General features: G+C 37.4%; 2 protein-coding genes across 6 annotated transcripts in view; one reads left to right on the top strand and one right to left on the bottom strand.

The window, feature by feature from the left end:
* Positions 1-1,625: 1,625 nt before the first annotated feature.
* Positions 1,626-6,471, bottom strand: LOC137948570 ((S)-ureidoglycine aminohydrolase). 2 transcript variants are annotated; one of them, XM_068794657.1, is made up of 14 exons: positions 6,405-6,471; positions 6,215-6,304; positions 6,016-6,138; positions 5,687-5,774; positions 5,500-5,576; positions 4,957-4,996; positions 4,427-4,493; positions 3,892-3,977; positions 3,031-3,112; positions 2,820-2,876; positions 2,405-2,443; positions 2,158-2,228; positions 1,948-2,001; positions 1,626-1,852 (listed from the first exon to the last, which is right to left on the bottom strand). In XM_068794657.1, the coding sequence occupies exons 2-14, from the start codon at positions 6,273-6,275 to the stop codon at positions 1,783-1,785; spliced, it is 915 nt and encodes a 304-aa protein (XP_068650758.1). In that variant the 5' UTR covers positions 6,276-6,304; positions 6,405-6,471; the 3' UTR covers positions 1,626-1,782. The 2 variants fall into 2 exon arrangements, with proteins under 2 accessions (XP_068650758.1, XP_068650757.1); XM_068794656.1 differs by lacking the exon at positions 6,405-6,471 and having other exon boundaries at positions 6,215-6,398.
* A 639-nt stretch (positions 6,472-7,110) lies between these two features.
* LOC137948213 (uncharacterized) overlaps positions 7,111-17,077 on the top strand; it is a 46,101-nt gene continuing 36,134 nt past the window's right edge. For 2 of the 4 annotated variants that reach the window (XM_068794214.1, XM_068794213.1), the window contains exons 1-6: positions 7,111-7,371; positions 7,614-7,698; positions 7,942-8,036; positions 8,121-8,644; positions 16,422-16,623; positions 16,721-17,029. In XM_068794214.1, coding sequence (XP_068650315.1) covers positions 7,195-7,371; positions 7,614-7,698; positions 7,942-8,036; positions 8,121-8,644; positions 16,422-16,623; positions 16,721-17,029 — 1,392 coding nt within the window. In that variant the 5' untranslated portion in view covers positions 7,111-7,194. Of the gene's footprint in view, positions 7,372-7,613; positions 7,699-7,941; positions 8,037-8,120; positions 8,645-16,421; positions 16,624-16,720; positions 17,030-17,077 lie in introns of those variants that run through there. The other 2 variants (XM_068794216.1, XM_068794215.1) reach the window with 2 other exon arrangements.

Raw genomic sequence — 17,077 nt, 5'->3', positions numbered from 1 at the left:
AAAACATAAAAAACAAGAGAATTTCTAAACCTTTACAGTGCACTTAATTACAACATAATCCTTAAACCCCAAATTAGGTAAAACAACCATTATTACTACACGAATAAGTTATTTAATGTATAATTAAATATACTAATATATTTATTAATTGAATTAGATATTTTATTGTACATTAATATGGTAATTACATGAGCCAATTAAATACCTACACGATTAATTACAAATAATAAATAAATAACATTATAAATAACAAAAACGAAAGTAATACGTTGAGTTATTAATTTATTAATAACATATAATATACTTTAACCTAAAAATGAATAATTTAAGAGAAAAAATTGATCTAATCATAACTTTAACACACTATATATTTGTATATAATATATTTTATGTATTATTAATTATTAATATATTATCACAAAATTTAAAACTATTGGTTTAATTAACTATAGCAATCGGATAATTATGCCAAAAATAATTTATCAAATATTTATTTTAACAATTTTTTAATTATGACTATTAAATCACTATTTTAATATAGTAACTGTAAAATAAATATATTAAATAAATTAAAATAATTATTTATAAATAAAAATTATAAATTAATAATTTTTATGAAGATCGTTTAATTTTTCCTAACTTAGGAAAAATTAAACCATCGTCGTCTTCCTCGGCTGCGAGCCAAAGGGCAACGACGATGGCGACGACGATGGGCTAGTAGGCGACGGCGACGACGACGGGCTAGTGGGCGACGGCGATGGCGACGGGGACGGGCTAGTAGGCAACGGCGACGGCCGGCGACGGAACGAGAGAGGGTTGCGGCAACACCGAGAGAGGGCTGCGGGAACGAGAGACGGTTGCGGAACGAGAGAGGGTTGTGGCAACACAGAGAGAGGGCTCCGACAACACCGAGAGAGGGTTGTGGAAGGAGAGAGGGCTGTGGAAATGAAATGGCAAAGAGGGTGTGCGACAGAGAGCCCCCCGAGAGACAGCCCCGCTCGACGAGAGAGAGCCCGCGCGAGAGTCATGTAGATGATTCTCAAAATCGGGCGGAAAACACTTTCCGCCCGTTACTCTTGAGACATGAACTCTTGAGTCATGTATCTTCATGTACATGACATGAATTTTGGCTCTCCCTAACGACATCAGGACATGAACTGCGTAATGCGCATGAAGATCATGTCTTGAGTCATGTGTACTAACCCCCCCTAATTGGATAATGATAACGAAAAGACAAGCCATTATTAGTTTAATATCCAATTATGGCGTAGATTTTTTTTTTTTTTTTTGGGTGTAGAACCAAATAGACCAGATTTCAATCAAGATGTGTTTCTCCCTACCAATCAGCTCAGAAGGCCAGCAGACCTCCATCCACAGCTTAGCCTCTCTACTGAGTATAAGGTTGATCCCAGGCAAACATTTCAAGGATGCAAACAATTAAGCAAATCCTCAGCTTCAAGAACCCGCATTCTATATCAGAAATGGAGTAGCGGCTGATGCCTTAATCCCCTAAACGACCATTTTACTGTGACATAATCTTAACTAAAAGCATGGATTGAGCTATTACTCCAAAAACCACCTCAAATCTAGGCCACCCAACTGAACCAAGATTCAACGGTTTATTCTTGCAATCACAGAAGCCATTTTAAAATACTAAAGCAGAATTTTACCAAGAAGGTTTGCTTAACTCGTAGAGTGTCTAGCAAGTACACCAAATCTCTTGATTACAGAGAATGGATGCTATATCAGAATTAGGATTCATTAAAATTGGAAGGTACACAATTACAAAGGATTTCTATTAACATCTTTATACAGAAGATACCGTGAAGGGTTTTTCCCAAGTGCTGCATACCTGAAAAGCAGGTTGTGGATCAACAATTATCAGGAAGAGGTCACAGCTAATTGAGAAAAAATGAGAACCATCCATTACAAATAAATTCATCTCACCATTGAGGAACAAATGGTGCCATCCAAATGGCATCCCCTGCTTGAACTGGATACCTAATTTCGGGAAAAAAGACATGAAAGCCAATATTTAGCATACAAAAATAAAAAATAAGAAACACATCAATACTACTTAGACTATCCATTTCCACAACATAGGCGAAGGGGAGAGCAAATCATTCAGAATATTTCCTTGTCCAATAAAATCCTTACCAGCTGTCGCCCAAGCGATATATACCCTGTCCCTCTAGAAGTAACAAGCCATGCTGATTGTAATGAACCTCCTGAGCCATTAATTCCACTTTGTTAACAAATCTATCTAACACTACCAAAACACAATGAAACAAAAACAAAATGCGAGAAATAGATTGACAGAGCCCTTTAGCTCCTTTCAATGGGACAAGAGTGAGATGATCAAAATTGAGAAATCAATGCCTGAAAGAGAACATGTTTAACAAACCTTCACATTAAGAAATTCTCCTGGTTGGAAATCCATAATCTGAAAGAGAAAATACAGAAGGAATATTACAGTAATGCAAGAAGACTAAAATAATAATTGCTCCCAAGAAAAAACAACATAGTTAGACTTTTAGTGTAAAAGAGGCCTGATTTGGAGTGGTACACGTTCCTCATATGAAAGATATCCCCATAAGACAAATTGGGATCTAAATCTTGATAATGTCACCAAAATTAATTATCCCTAATTTTGACAGGAAACCCCTCCAAGAGACCAACTAAAAAAGATAATACTGAAACAAATACATAATTGCAAGACTAAAACATGTTGTTGAAGTGCTAAACTCGACCGAATAAATACAGTTGATATTAGGCAACAACAGCTAAAAGAGTGTGATAATAAATTAGAACTGGCTCACATGGATATTGAAGTCATAGGAAGCTGATGTGGGAAGCAGCTTTCTGAGTTCAAAAACCTGAATAATGAATGACAAAGAAGTTACAGAATGCTACTCACCAAATTAGCAACCTAAAAATAAACTTCAAAGTTAAAACTAAGAACAACATCTTACAATTACTAAAATTATTTCAGGAACTTAAACGAAGATCCAAAAAAGAACATCAAAGTACCTCGCCAGGCGTTTCAAGAAGTGGCTGCATGTTTGTTGAACCAACAATTGGTTCAGGCATATGACTTTCTAAATTGAGGTATCTAGTCAGTAAGAGAAAAATATTTAGCTTTTTTTTTTTATCAAATACTGACTACCCTAGAAATGAGTAATTAGCTTCACAGCATGTTGGTTGAGATCATTCGATGTAACCTTAAAGTACAAGAGAAATGACTTGCATCTCAATTTATAGTACCAAAAAAATGAATCAGCAGAGGCATTAAAAAAAGTTAGAAGAATAAGACAAGCAGATTGACAGGAATCTTTAGAAGGTTTACAATTAGATATCATCATTTTTTAATTATTTTATTTATTTCCATAGACAAAATATGAATACATAATGAACAATGCTTCATTTAATCAGCCACAATGTGTCTGAGAAGTAAATCTGAGATTTTTCATGGCATCTATTTGAGTGGTGACCCATGGTTCTAGCAGGTTTTCAGTGCTTTGACAAGGTTACGAGGTCTGATCTTGCACAAAATGAAGATGGATTTGTTTTGAAAAGTCAAACCATAAAATTTCCAATAATACAACAGCTCCAAATCAATTCAATAGTGCAGCAACTAAACATCATGATATTTATTGTCACCCATATAAAGTGCCAGAGAACAATGTCAAAAAAGTGATTTCAACTACTTCTTAAAACACAAAAGGAGACCCTACACAGACTCATATCTATAATTTTCACCAGTAAGGACTTGTCAGGATCTAAACTCAAGAATACATGGAGGTCTGCAAAGGACTAAAACATAACACACAGAGATTGACAGATAAAAACTATTTATGCATTGACCAATGAATATGTGGAAAAAGATAAAACCTTCTTTCAATAACAACAAGTGTAGCTGCAGAGTGGCACTCGAGTGAATGGTCAAAATTAGGAGGCAGATATGCATATGAGTCCACCTACATTTCAACCACAAATTAGTTCAATATTACTTCGTACAAATATTAAAAACAACTTCACATGGAGACTCCATTAAGCTTATAAAAGATGTCCTAAGACTTGCTTCAGGCTACTCAACTTAAGTGTTTATTTATTTGGTAGATCACAGATCTGACAAATGCTGAGTAATTGAGATGATGTGAAACATGACTATCTACTGAAACAAGGAATTGGGTTTATTTAATAAATGGAAGCAACAATGAACGAAAAATGAAATATCAAGGAACTTCTTCATTGTATCTCATTAGATGTCCCATTGTTAGTGCCAATTTGCTGTTAGTCGACCTCCCCCCTCCTTTTCGGTTTCTTTTTCTTCCTTCTATTTTTTTCTCCTTTTGATATGAAAACGTAATGGTGTTATAAACTAGCAAGATATTTTGTAGAATCAAGAAATAGAACGACATCTTACAAGCAATCTGTGACTAGTTCCAGATCCATTTGATAGAATTGCAGAACCCTGAACAACAAACAAGAACCTGGCATGGTCAAATAAAACACATTAATTAAGAAAAGAGATGGGGGTGACTTAAAAGTACACCGTCAAATAGTAAAGCCATAAAATGCACCAGTTTTCTTGAGGTAGTTTCAAATCAAAGCAAAGAATTTATATTCAAAAAAAAAAAAAATCAAAGCAAAGAATTTAATAAAGCGCTCTCTTTCTCAAAAAAAATCAAAGCAAAGAAGAAGTGCAACAAATTTGAGAAAAAAACCTACAAATGAACAGGAGTACGTGTTTGTGATAACTAGTTTGGAAGGAAAGAGCAAAGTACAAACCACAGTAGGCCGTGAATAAAATCAAAACAACTGGGTATAGAATATATGCAGAGCCTCCATAAGTATGTCACTTTCTTTTCATAAGGATGTCCTTGAAAAAACTTAACCAACAAGGTAATTATTACTTAAACAACAAGTTAAGATTAACAAAGAAAAATTGTGTACCTTTCAACATCTTTTGGAGGTAGTGCTGACTTAGAAGTCTCTGCATTTAAGTACGAGTATCAACCAGATTAATAAACAGGAAGGTTGTTGACAGAGAGAGCAGAAGAGAGAGGGAGACAGAGAGTATGGGCAGATCCTATGAAACTATTTATACTATCATCCTGCCACTGAAATGAATTTGCTGGTTTATGCACATGTACGCATGTTTCTAAATTTCAAATTCCATCAACAGTTCCATAAGCTTAATTTGTAGAATTTTATCTCATAGTGCTATTAAGCCTGACAGAAGCATAAAGTACCATGGAGAATGGGACGTCGTGCACTGTAAATTACAAACTTTTTAAATAGGTCATCTCATGCTGATTACAAAACCAACGAAGAAGAAACAATAAAACCTATTTGATTTGCAAGTAACCACCTGTCCTCAATCTAATTTAAGGAAAAGAGACACTGTTGCGCTGCAGAACTAAACGTGTATGTAACGTTCACATAAACATAATATGGAAGGAACATATGGTAACAAGTATCGGTTAGACATCTGACCCTCCATTTTTGCCAAGAACATTGCGAAATGCGAGCCCATAACTGGAGTGATCAAGTAAGCTGCCAAGGTATTGGTCCTGCAAAATCATACATACATTTGCCGATTAAGACAAAATAAATGGAAAAAAGCGGAAGTCCTGAACTCAGATGGTCAGGGACAAACAGGTTTAGTACAGATTGAACATACCAGTCTGGAAGAGGGCTGAAAACATGACTTTCAGGTGTAATTAGAGCGTGATCTCTTTTATAAACGCTACGTGTGAAACCCGGCAAGTCTTGTCGGACAATCGAAAATATAAAGGTTTATTTAGTATAATATTATAGTCTCTCAACAAAGTTAAAGAAATGAACCAGTTCATTATGCGCCTCCATTTCTCACACAACAAATAGCAAAGGAGGATTTTTTTTGTCACCGGTTCTGCTCCTACCAGTGAAGAAGGATGCTCTGGAACAGTAAAATTTTGAAAGTGCTATTTGTCATTCCACGAAGGGAAAATTTTGCCAACAGAAACCAACCTTGAAGGTGCGAGGGAGAGAGGGTGGGATTTGTGACTTTCCAGTACAGTGGCAGAGATTGACAATCCTCCCCGTCAGTGTGCAGAGAACAGAATCCTTCCTCGCCATATGCAAGTAATAGAACTGGAACAAAACGTAGTTCAATTATACACAGCTAAACAATTCATAGTCTTGGGAAGAAAAGATGAACAGTGGATACCGAATGGTAAAAGCAGCATTAAATGGAACAGGTGAAAGGAAAAAATCCAGTCTTTCCGCATGTTGAGAGGTGAATGGTGAGTGCTTCCTTCTGCAAAATGCGGACTGAATTTATCACTGCCTTCGCTTTAATCACCTTTAATCATAGGTAATCCGAAGAACAGAACAGAAAGACAAAAGGGTATCCATACCAGAAGGTGGAGATCAGTAAGGAGACCAGCATTTGGCTTGTAGTGGCAAGAGGTTAGCATCCGGCGCATGTGCGAGGCACTGCCAATGAGACCCAACAAACAATAAGAAAATGTGATTTTTCAAAAGAATATTTAAATTTTAGTATTAAGAATAAAATTATAGGATAGTTTTATCTATAAAAAAGCTATAAACTAAAAATATCAATATTGAATTAAATTTTAAAAATAAAATAATTTTTAAATACATTATTTATTTTAAATAAATGACAAAATGCATTATGTGATTTAAATAAATTAATTTAAAAATAAATGTTTAAAAAATGACACCTTAAATGATAGATCCTATTTTTTATTATTAAGATAAAATAATATTTAAAATAATAAATAAATTTTATTTTTTAATTTGTAAAATTTAAATACAATATTTGAAATACTTTAAAATAAATTGGAAGAGAGTAATTAGAACTAGTAATTTAATAACTATTACATTTGTCATCTAGAAAGTAACGGTGAAAAATTAAAGAGAAGAGTTGAGGCCCACCCCACAACTCGGCTTCTAACAGGCGTCTCCCCGAAACGTGCGTGCCAAATCCCATACTAGGGTTAGGAAGAGACTGGTCGCGAGGTTGGGCCGCCGTCTTTCTCCTAAACAAACCGAGTCGCTGTTTACTGAACTGAGCTGATTCGAAAACACCCTTCGCGCCACTCAAAGGTTCTCGTTATCAATTCATAAACCTGTTATTCGGTCGAACACTTTCAAATTTCGATCACCTCAATCCCTGAAACTACGATGTCTGCGTCCGATAACGAATCAATTTCTTTCTCTGTTGACTCGCTGACGAAAAGCTTTGAGCGCATCCCGCCGACTGCAGTTCCTGCAGTCGTCGACTTCATTTTAGTTTCAACCCGTATCGAGCCATGTTTGCTCTTCTCTTCCCTTCTCGACGCCTTTTCCAGTTTCGTGAAGGTAGCACATCTCTGTCATTTGACCGTTTTCTTTTTATGGTAGGATCTGCCAAATTATTTCTGCAAATGCATTTGCGCTTCTTGTTGCTTTACCCTCAAATAAGTCAGCTGGCTTTCATTTTTCATCCTTATTTGCCAACAAACGCTTAAGTGTTTTATTTCCGTCTCCAACAGTACTGCGCTTTGAGTTCTCTGCGTTTTTTTTCTCGAGAAGTCTAAGATAGGTCTTCTGAATTTTTACAGGATGTCGGTGGGAAACCGAACTGCGGTCCCTCAAACTATGTCATTTCGTTTATGACTGCAATTTGTTATCTCATGAAGAATCCCCGTAAGTTGTATTCTCTGTGCCCTTTTCCTGTTTACGCTTGGGAGACATGCAAATGCCATTGACACGGAAGAAGCCTAAGCCACAAAATTTGATATGAATGACATCGTGTTTGAAGTTTAACTATTTGGAGGCAGTACACTTTGTCTAGACTCTTAATGTCTTCTATGAACCAGGCATGTATATATTACTGATAGCATGCATGTGATTGAGTAGTAATTCCCTTGTCTTTGGATATTGTTGCAGGAGCTGAAGCTGATGCATTAGAGTTGTTTGTCTGGAAAGGATTGCTCCTACTACTGAAGAAAATAAATCCTAATGACTTTGAGTTACTTAACCAGGTAAAGCCTTCTCTTATTCTCTTGTACTTCATTCGCCCATTATATGATAACCCTTTAGTTTTGCTTTCTTTGTTTTGTTTCTAGACTGCAGAATTACTTTGTGACGTCGTGATGCATAATCATGCCTGGGACATTGTTGGATCAACTCTTGTACCATTCCTTCTAAGATTGGTTGGTCTTTCTGTAGGCATGCCTCAGAATGAAGAATCAGCAATATATCAGTGGAGTAGGGATCCACTTATTCAACTACCAAAGGGATCCCTACTTGAGTCCAATTTAGATCAAGAGGTCATGTCTCTTGTCTCTGGACCAGTGCCTTTATCAAGCATATGCCACATATTAACTTCATTACTGGTTTCTGCTTTAAAAGAATGTGAAGCAGGAAGAAGCTCACAACAACTTGAGGGAGTGGATTCTTGTGGTTCTCCTGAAATTCTTGTAAGAAATATGCTCTGGGATCTCACTCATATGGCTTTTCGGATGCTTTCACAATGTTTGGAACACCGATCTTGTGCAATTCATCTTCTTCTTCCTTTCATTCTTCGGGCATTAAGTGTCTTTCCTTCATATGAAATTTCAGTCTATGAGTTCTCATTTGTCTTTTCCAGGTAATAAACCACATCTCTGCCAAGTGTACACTTTAGTCCATATTGTCCATGTAAAATTCCATAATTCTTTTGAGTTTTTGAAATTTAAGATGGTACTTCCAAGGAGAATGAAATAAAAAGATTGAGACCTCTCAAGTTTTCAAATTTCGATTAAATAGTTTGTATTTTTCTTGTTATGAGAAAGTATCTTGGTACACCATCATGAATATGTCATGGAATGTATTGGTTTTAAGATTATAATTGTTAGAAAATATAATTTAATTTTGTTTAGTTCTTTATTTTCCAGGATTTTTTTTTTTTTTTTTTTTTTTTTTTTTTTTTTTTGTAGAAACTTGGGGTTTTGACCTAGAATTGGGAGCTGACCTGGGTTCTTCAAGACCCGACTCAGGTTACCCAAAATCCAGAGTTGGACTTGAGGCAAGTTAGGAGAGGAGGACTTGCCCTAAAATAGAAGGGATGAGTCTGACCTGATCTGCCCATTGAAAAACCGACTTTACCCGGCCAAGTCATTGGTGGACTCGTTGGGTTCGAAAACCATGTTAAAAACTAGATCTTAGAGTTTAAGGGGAGCAAGGACAATATTATAATTTTTGCCATTGACTAAGTTATAAATTTGACAGATGAGTATCTAAACCCAATTTCCCCCACACCTTTGTTTTGATTTAACATAGTATCAAAGCAAAGGTCCTCTTGTCATTGACTAAGTTATAAATATGGGGAGATGAGTATCTAAACCCTAATGTCCCCCACAAATTTGTTTTGCAAATTTAACATAGCATCAGAGCAGAGAGAAAAGAAGGAGATGGAAAAGAAGAAGAGGAAGGCAAAGAAGAAAAATAAGAAAAAAAAGGAAAAAAAGGAGATTAATTTTCTCCTTTTTCTCTTTCTTATAGTTCCTCTCTCTTACTATTCTTGCTGCCTTAGTAATACTTTAGTCTCTGTTATAAGTCTTTTAGGTTTACCGCCAATCTTCTAGTCTTTAGTCTCATCTTCTTTGGATCTTATGTCACATTCTGTATATCCCCCTGCTAATGGTTGTTGCCATTCAGCTTTGATCATGTGTTTGGCTTTGTGAATTTTTTGTGGTAGACTCTTTCCTTGATTTATCCTAGTCTATTTGTTTTTTCTATTATGTTGCTGCTTTGTCTTGTACTTGTGAACATGTTTTGGAAGTGCTGCTCTCACATTGTTGCCGAAGAAGTCAATGGCTGTTAGGGACAGATAAGATTATTTAAATTAATCTTTGGGTGGTATTCATGAGTTGTAATGGCAGGTTGCCCAGAGCATCATTGTTCTTGACACCAGCATATACAATATCAGTGCTGGGATCTTGAAAAGCAAAGTATACAGGATGATGTTCTGAGGCATGCGCAAGCAATTTCTCTACTTCTGCCAAAACATTTCTGACTTGTAATCAGGCAGTGGTTCAGCTCTATTCATAATGTGTCTGTTTTGCTAACAAAATACTATGCTTTGTCTTCTGTTGTTTGGGCTATTGATCAGTGCATTAGTGGAAGAATTACTGTCACCCATGTCAGCCTTGTTCCATCTGTTTCTTGTTGACGTTACTTGAGGCATGTTGTTCAATATCGCAAATCGAATTCATTTACTTCTTGTGCAGTTTAATTACTGCTGGTGTCCGTTAAGCTTTTGTTGGTTTTCTCCCTTGTCCTTGGTCTCTGTATCTCTAATTTTTTCACGAATATGTTTCTGTAACCAGATTCATAGAAGAAGATTTTGTTTTTTTCTTTCTTGGGAGAGTTTTACTTTGGTAGCAAGGGTGCCAATTAGGCTGTGTGTGGCCGCGTGTTGTGAAGCCAAGAATAAGAAAAATGATTTGGTTGTAATGTTGAACAATAGGCTTCCTAAGTGGTAAGTTATTTTGGGATAGAATTGGACTCAATCTAACAGTGTTAGCAGAGCAAGATGTGTTTGGGTTTAGGCCTAGCTTGTCTACCTCAAGTTATTTGTGTATGGGTTCCATGAGGTGGGAGTTTTTATTCTCTGTTAGGAGTTTGTGCCTACGCCTTTGGCCCGTCATGTTTAAGCTTGGATGTGGTGGGGTTTATTGAATTGAAAAAGGTTACACATTGAGAAGTGTTAAGAAAAATGATTGTGTTATAAGGTTGAAAAATTGGCCTCCTAAGTGGCTAGTCATTTTGGGATGGAACTGAGGTCAATCCAACAAGAAGAAAGTCAAGAATCCTCTTCAAATTGAGCAAGTCTTTGTTATCTTTTCACTTGCCTCAAAATTTCCACCATGTCGGCATCACCCATAAAGCCATAGGGGCTTCTTTCGTTGCTTTAACCCCAAAGAAATCCACCTCTACCCTCCCCCTAGATTTTAGACCAATAAGCCTCACTACTAGTTACTATAAAGTCATCGCTCGCCTGCTAGCAAACCGTCTTAAGGCCCACCTTTTCAAAATCATAAACCCCTGCCAAAGTGCTTTTATTCGTGATAGGAATATTTTGGACTCTTCCGTGGCTGCTCATGAACTCTTAGACTCTTAGATTTTGAAAAAGCTTTTGACCGAACAAATTGGAAATTAATTGATTACCTCTTCGATTGAATGGGTTTTGGGACTAGGTGGAAATTTTTGATGAGATATTATATCTCTACTGCATCATATTCTGTCCTTGTAAACGGAAAGCCGTGCGGTTTCTTTAGTGCTACAAGAGGTATCAGACAAGGTGACCCCCTGTCTCCTTTTCTCTTCACTCTCATCAGGGAGCATCTTGCTTCTATGGTCCGGTTCGCTAAAGGCTCGGGTTGGCTCAATCCCGTCTCTGATGACCCCAACCAAGATATTCTGCCTTTGCAGTATGTTGATGATATTGTCAGATTTCCCACATGAAGGCTTTGCTCAACCTTTTTGAACTGTCTTCTGGACAAAAGGTAAGTTGGGCTAAATCATCCATTTTTGGCTTCAATATTGACCCTTCGGTTTTAAATTTTATGGCTAGATATTTGGGATGTAAAGTAGCTTCCCCTTCGGGAACAAATTTGGGTCTTCCTTTGTCCCTTATTTTACCCTCAAAATCCGCTTGGCACCCTGTCATTGAGCGTCTTGAAGGCAGACTTGCTTCCTGGAGAGGAAATTTTTTGTCCAAAGCTAGTAAGCTTATACTTATCAAATCTTGTCTCCATGGTATTCCTTCTTATTTTCTTTCTTTGTACCGATGCATTGCTTCTGTTCGAAATAGAATTGAGTTCCTTAAAGAGGAAATTTTTATGGGGTGGGCAAAGTGGGGAAAGAAAATATAGCCTTGTCAAATGGGCTGATGTTTGTAAACCTATTGTAATGGGTGGTCTTGGGATCCGTGATACTGCAACAACAAATTCTGACTTGCTTATGAAGTGGATCTGGAAATTTAATATGCAACCGACCTTGATATGGTGAGATATAGTTGCGGCCAAAGTAGAAAAAAATTTCTGGCGCGTGGACAGAAGGTGGAAGATATTATAAATTATCTCCTGTGTGGAAAAAGATTGTACAGATGTTGCCAACTTTCAAAAATGCCGTCTAGTGTTACAATGGTACTAGTTGTCAGACAAACTTCTGGACAAATTGGTGGGTGGACCCAAGCAACTTCAATACTAGCCATTGTCAAATTTTTTCTCTTGCTAGATACAAAGATGCGACCATATCTGCGCTCGGGCTAAATTCTGGTGAGTGGAACTTAAACTTTCGTAGAGCACTGACGGATGTCGAAGCTCTTAAAGCTGCTGATCTTGTCACGAGTTTATAGTCGGTTCAACTCAGAAATGCATCGAACTCCCTCATATGGACTTCATGTCCACAAGGTACGTTTTCTACTGTTATTGCCTACAACTTCCTATTCTCTCCCCCCTCTACTCAATCCAGCCATCCTGCCACCATAGCATGGTCCTTACTTGTACCTCCGAGAGCGAAGTTCTTCATTTGGATTGCGTGTCAAACAAAATTCTAACATTTGGTTCATTAATTTGCTGAGGAACAAATGTTCTGGATCCCTTGTGCCCGTTTTGCCAAACCACTCCTGAAACCACATATCATATTCTGTTACACTACGATCATGCCCATTCTGGCTGGGCCGAACTCATCAACAAAATTGGTCTGCAATACTGTCCCTCTCAAAATCTCACATCTACTATACTCACTGTCACAAGTGCTCATCTTCTTAAGCTCGGAAAATTACTTATCTCATGTTGTGTTGGTCATATCGTCTAGTCCTTAAGGAAAGAAAGGAATAATCGGAAATTCAACAGAAAATCTCTTCCAAGAAATATATTTAGCAATAAAATTGTTGGGCAAGTTACCTCCTGGATATGCGGAAAGAATTCCAAAATCTCAAAGGAACAAATTTGCGTGGAAATTGGCAACTTATAGCGGAAATGTCTTACTCCTTTCGCCCCCCGGCCATGGAAACTTGGTCTCCTCCTCCAATGGGACATTTCAAATTAAATTTTGATGGAAGTGCCTTGGGCTGCCTCGGGCCTGCCGAATTTGGAGGGGTTATCCATGACGATAATGGAAATCTTCTCTTCTCATTTGTTGGGCCAATTGGCGCGTCTGATTCAACCACTACCGAACTTTCTGGGTTATATAATGGTTTAAAACTTTTTCATCAACGACTGGTGGGGCCTCTTTGCTTCGAAGGTGATTCAAAAGTCGTCATCAATTGGTGCAAGAAGTCTTCTAAGCCTCCTTGGCAGCACTGAGATCTATTTGAGGATATCTGTAATTTAATTTCTCATTTGCAATGTAAGTGGAATTATATTCCTAGATCCGCTAATCACCTAGCGGATAATTAGGCTAAATTAGGCGTTTCCCTCCAACATCTTGTTGTGGAGGAAGGCCTTGTTCTGTAAGGTATAGGTATTTGTAACATCTTCTTGTAATAAATATCGGTAGAGTCAATGGTCATATTGGCCAAAGAAGTGAGCGTACTCATTTGGCCAAAGTGCATAGTCCGAAATCTATTAGATTCTCTCTTAAAAGAAGTATATTTCATGAAGGAATATTATATTTGAATGAAAGATATCGAAATCTAGTTTCAGAAGGAGTAACTTTCATGTCAATCTATCTATATGGAAGGAAAATTTTCATTGAAGTAGGTGATGGTCATGCTACAAAATGAAGCAAACCATGTGGTTATAACAGACTCAAGAACTAAACTTTTTATGTCAAATTGGTTATCAAATTAAAGCTCTTTTAGTCTAGTTTCTTCTACAACAAACCATTTGTGATTCAAAGTTATTTTTTGAGAAATATCAGTATTTTTTTTGAGAAGAAAGTGTGAATGTATTACTAAAGAAAGGTTACAAACCTTGAAGCTATAAAGACATTTCCTTCACAACAAGATGTTGGAGGGAAACGCCCTTTTTCGCTTGAGGATCGACTAAATGATTAGCCGATCTTGGAACATGTTTCCACGTACATTGAAAAGCAGAAATTAACTTACAGATTTCATCAAATAACTCCCAATGACGCCAAGGTGGTTTGGATGACTTTGTGCACCAGCTGATAATGACTTCAGAATCTCCTTCAACTAAGAGAACACCTTCATTTTTTTCCTTGAAAAGTTTCAGACTGTTGTACAGCCCATATAACTCCGCACAAGTAGAGTCAGAAATACCAATTGGGCCCGCATATGTGAAGAGAAGATTAGCGTTTTCATCGTGAATTACAACGCCATATCCAGCAGGACCCGGACATCCAAGAGCACTTCCATCAAAATTTAACTTAAAATGCCCAGGAAGGGGTTTAGACCATTCAACCATTTTAGGGGCTTTTGCCGGATAAGACATACCTTTAATATTTTGCCAGTTTCCTCGCATGTTTGTCCCCTTTAAATTGCAGAATTCTTTTCGAAGGAGAATCCAAGAGGTTACTTGACCTATAATTTGATCACAAAGAATTTTCCGAGGGAGAGCTTTCTAATTGAATTTTCGATTAGTCCTTTCTTTCCATAAATTCTATGCATTGTGCCCAACACAACAAGAGATTAAAATTTTTCCCAACTTTGGGAGACGAGCGCTAACCAAAGTGCGAATTGTGTTATGTAAATCTTGCGATGGGCAATATAAGATTCCGATTTTATCCATCAGTTCGGTCCAAGTCTTATGAGCATATTCACAATGCAGAAGGGTGTGGTCTGCTGTTTTAGGAGATGTATTAGAAGTATCAAAGGTCATTTTTGCCAAAAATCTTTCATTTTTTTTTCTCTGCTATTATCTCGCCATGCATTGACGTGTATTGCGTTTCCTTTTCTCTGAGGAGTACTCAGGGTTGTACATGATTGCTATGGACCTTTCATGCTCGATAGTAGAATCTTAGAGTAATCTTTCTTGGAGTCTTCTCTTCCGCCGAAGCTTGAATGATGATGAAGTTGTAGCCTTCTGCTCGCTTCTTTCCAGTCTTAGTAGTACCATCCTCCGGGAGTGAGTACTAGATAAGCTGATTTGGAAGCCTAGCATCAGTGGTACATTCATAGTCGCTTCAGCCTATTCCCACATCAGGGAAGCTGTCCCTAGTTAGTCAGAGAACAACGCAAATCTTGCGTGAAGACTTTCAACGCCTAACAAAGTAAAATTCTTTTTTTGGACAGCCATCAGAGAGCAAATCCTCACGACGGACAATCTTCACAGGAGAGGTTTCACTGCCCCGGTTGCTACCTGCCCCCTATGTGGCATTTGTGAGGAGTCAATACAACATGTTTTTCTACATTGTAGCTTTTCTTGGAGAGTTTGGATGGTAGTGTTTCAGAAAATCGGCATTCAGGTGGGCCTCCATCAGGATCTATTTTACACTTTTCAGATGGTGCTTGGGACTCGCCTCCCTAAAATTGGCAAGATTCTGCTCTCTGCTTGCCTTGCTCACATCCCTTGGTGTCTTTGTCTTGAAAGAAATAATCGGAGATTCAATTCCAAGTTCAGCAATTTGGATAATACGGTCTCTTGCGCTATGGGTATAGTTTCCAGCTGTCTCCACACTAGGAAGGAATTTGCTCCTCAGCCCGGTGTCTCCCTTCGATGGAATTGGTGTCTTCTTGCCTACATGGTGGTAGGCCCCCAAAGGATGCCAATCATGACTGAGTGGGAGTCTCCCCCCAATAATTGCTTTAAGCTGAATTTCGACGGTAGTGCTTTGGGATGCCAAGGACCGACTGGGGGTGTTCAGGAATCATAGTGGTGAGACTATTCTCTCCTATACTGGGCCTGTGGGCATTGCAGATTTTTTTTAACGAGTTGAAACTATACGTTCAAACTTGAGGGAAAGTGTTTGTAGATATAATTTGAGTTTATTTTCTTTTTTTTCTTTTTTACTTTCTAAGAAAGTGCTTTCCTATAGAAATTAGATTCCTCGTGGTTATGAGGAACTTAGACAATATTATAATTTTTACCATTAATTAAGTTATAATAAGGGAGAGGAGTATCTAATCCCTATTCTCTCCCACTTATTTGTTCTGAATATTTAACAGTAATGGAAAGATTTAACATATAAACAACTCTCCCCCATTTAAAAAATATCCTGTTTAAAAAAATGCAAAACAACTTTGGTTTTTTTACTCTTATGTTTTCTATTGATTCATTATATTATTTTTTGACCATGTGTTTTGAAAAAAGAAAAACCTTGGGACGATCTGCTAAATTTATGCTTGTAGAGGAATTTCATGCATAAGAATAGTCAAATTGGAGTTTCCCTTCAAAGGAAAAGGAATATGCTTTTATTTATGTGTGGCATGAGTGTTGCGAACTTTTCATTCACATTAATGTGGATTGTTTATGCAGGGATTACTTCTTTAAGAAAATTTGGATGAGTTGTAGATCCCTCTTCTCTCTCAGTCCTCTGGAACGGCAATCTGCATATAGTCTTCTCTCTCTTTGTCTATCATTTCATGTTGATGAGTGTGGTGAAAGTGATAAAAATGGTGGAGAAGACTTTGACATAAGAGAAGAAAGGGAGTTTTGGGAGGAGATACTGAGGGGCTTGGTATAGACTGAACCAATTGCTTCCATTTCAATCTCTCTACATAGATTAAAAGCCTCCTCAGTTTCTCTAATTTGGTATGTGTTCTTTCACTTTGTAGATTGACAAGGATGCGTTGGTAAGGAAGCAGTCTTTACATATTTTGAAATTATCACTGGGTCAAAGAGAAACTAGTCAAAATGAGATCGTTGAAAACAATGTGGACAATAAGAAGGTTCAAGCAATCTGTGGCATGTCTAAAAGGGGAAAGTGGGCTGAAGTAGAAGCCAGATCTCTTGGTGTAGGTCAGATTTGTAGTTCTTCTAATTTGGGTTTGAATACTCGGCAGAAATGGGAGGCATTTGTACTTCTTTATGAGATGCTGGATGAGTTTGGGACTCATTTAGTTGAGGCAGCATGGGATCTCCAGGTATAGGCCTTGTATTTTGTTTCTATAAAGTGGATATCACACCTATCC

Source organism: Aristolochia californica, unplaced genomic scaffold (assembly GCF_029961685.1).
Source record: "Aristolochia californica isolate CCGP_79_NKW_82.1479 unplaced genomic scaffold, dmAriCali1.0.hap1 SCAF_13, whole genome shotgun sequence".
Taxonomy (NCBI): domain Eukaryota; kingdom Viridiplantae; phylum Streptophyta; class Magnoliopsida; order Piperales; family Aristolochiaceae; genus Aristolochia; species Aristolochia californica.
This window is presented reverse-complemented; position numbering and strand designations above follow the sequence as displayed.

Excerpts from the sequence above, each read along its gene's own strand:
- LOC137948570 (XM_068794657.1), bottom strand. The coding sequence starts at position 6,275 with ATGCGGAAAGACTGGATTTTTTCCTTTCACCTGTTCCATTTAATGCTG. Across the intron at positions 4,997-5,499 it reads GTTCTTGGCAAAAATGGAGG|AGACTTCTAAGTCAGCACTA; the intron begins GTCAGATGTCTA and ends ACTTAAATGCAG. Across the intron at positions 4,494-4,956 it reads CCTCCAAAAGATGTTGAAAG|GTTCTTGTTTGTTGTTCAGG; the intron begins GTACACAATTTT and ends TGACCATGCCAG.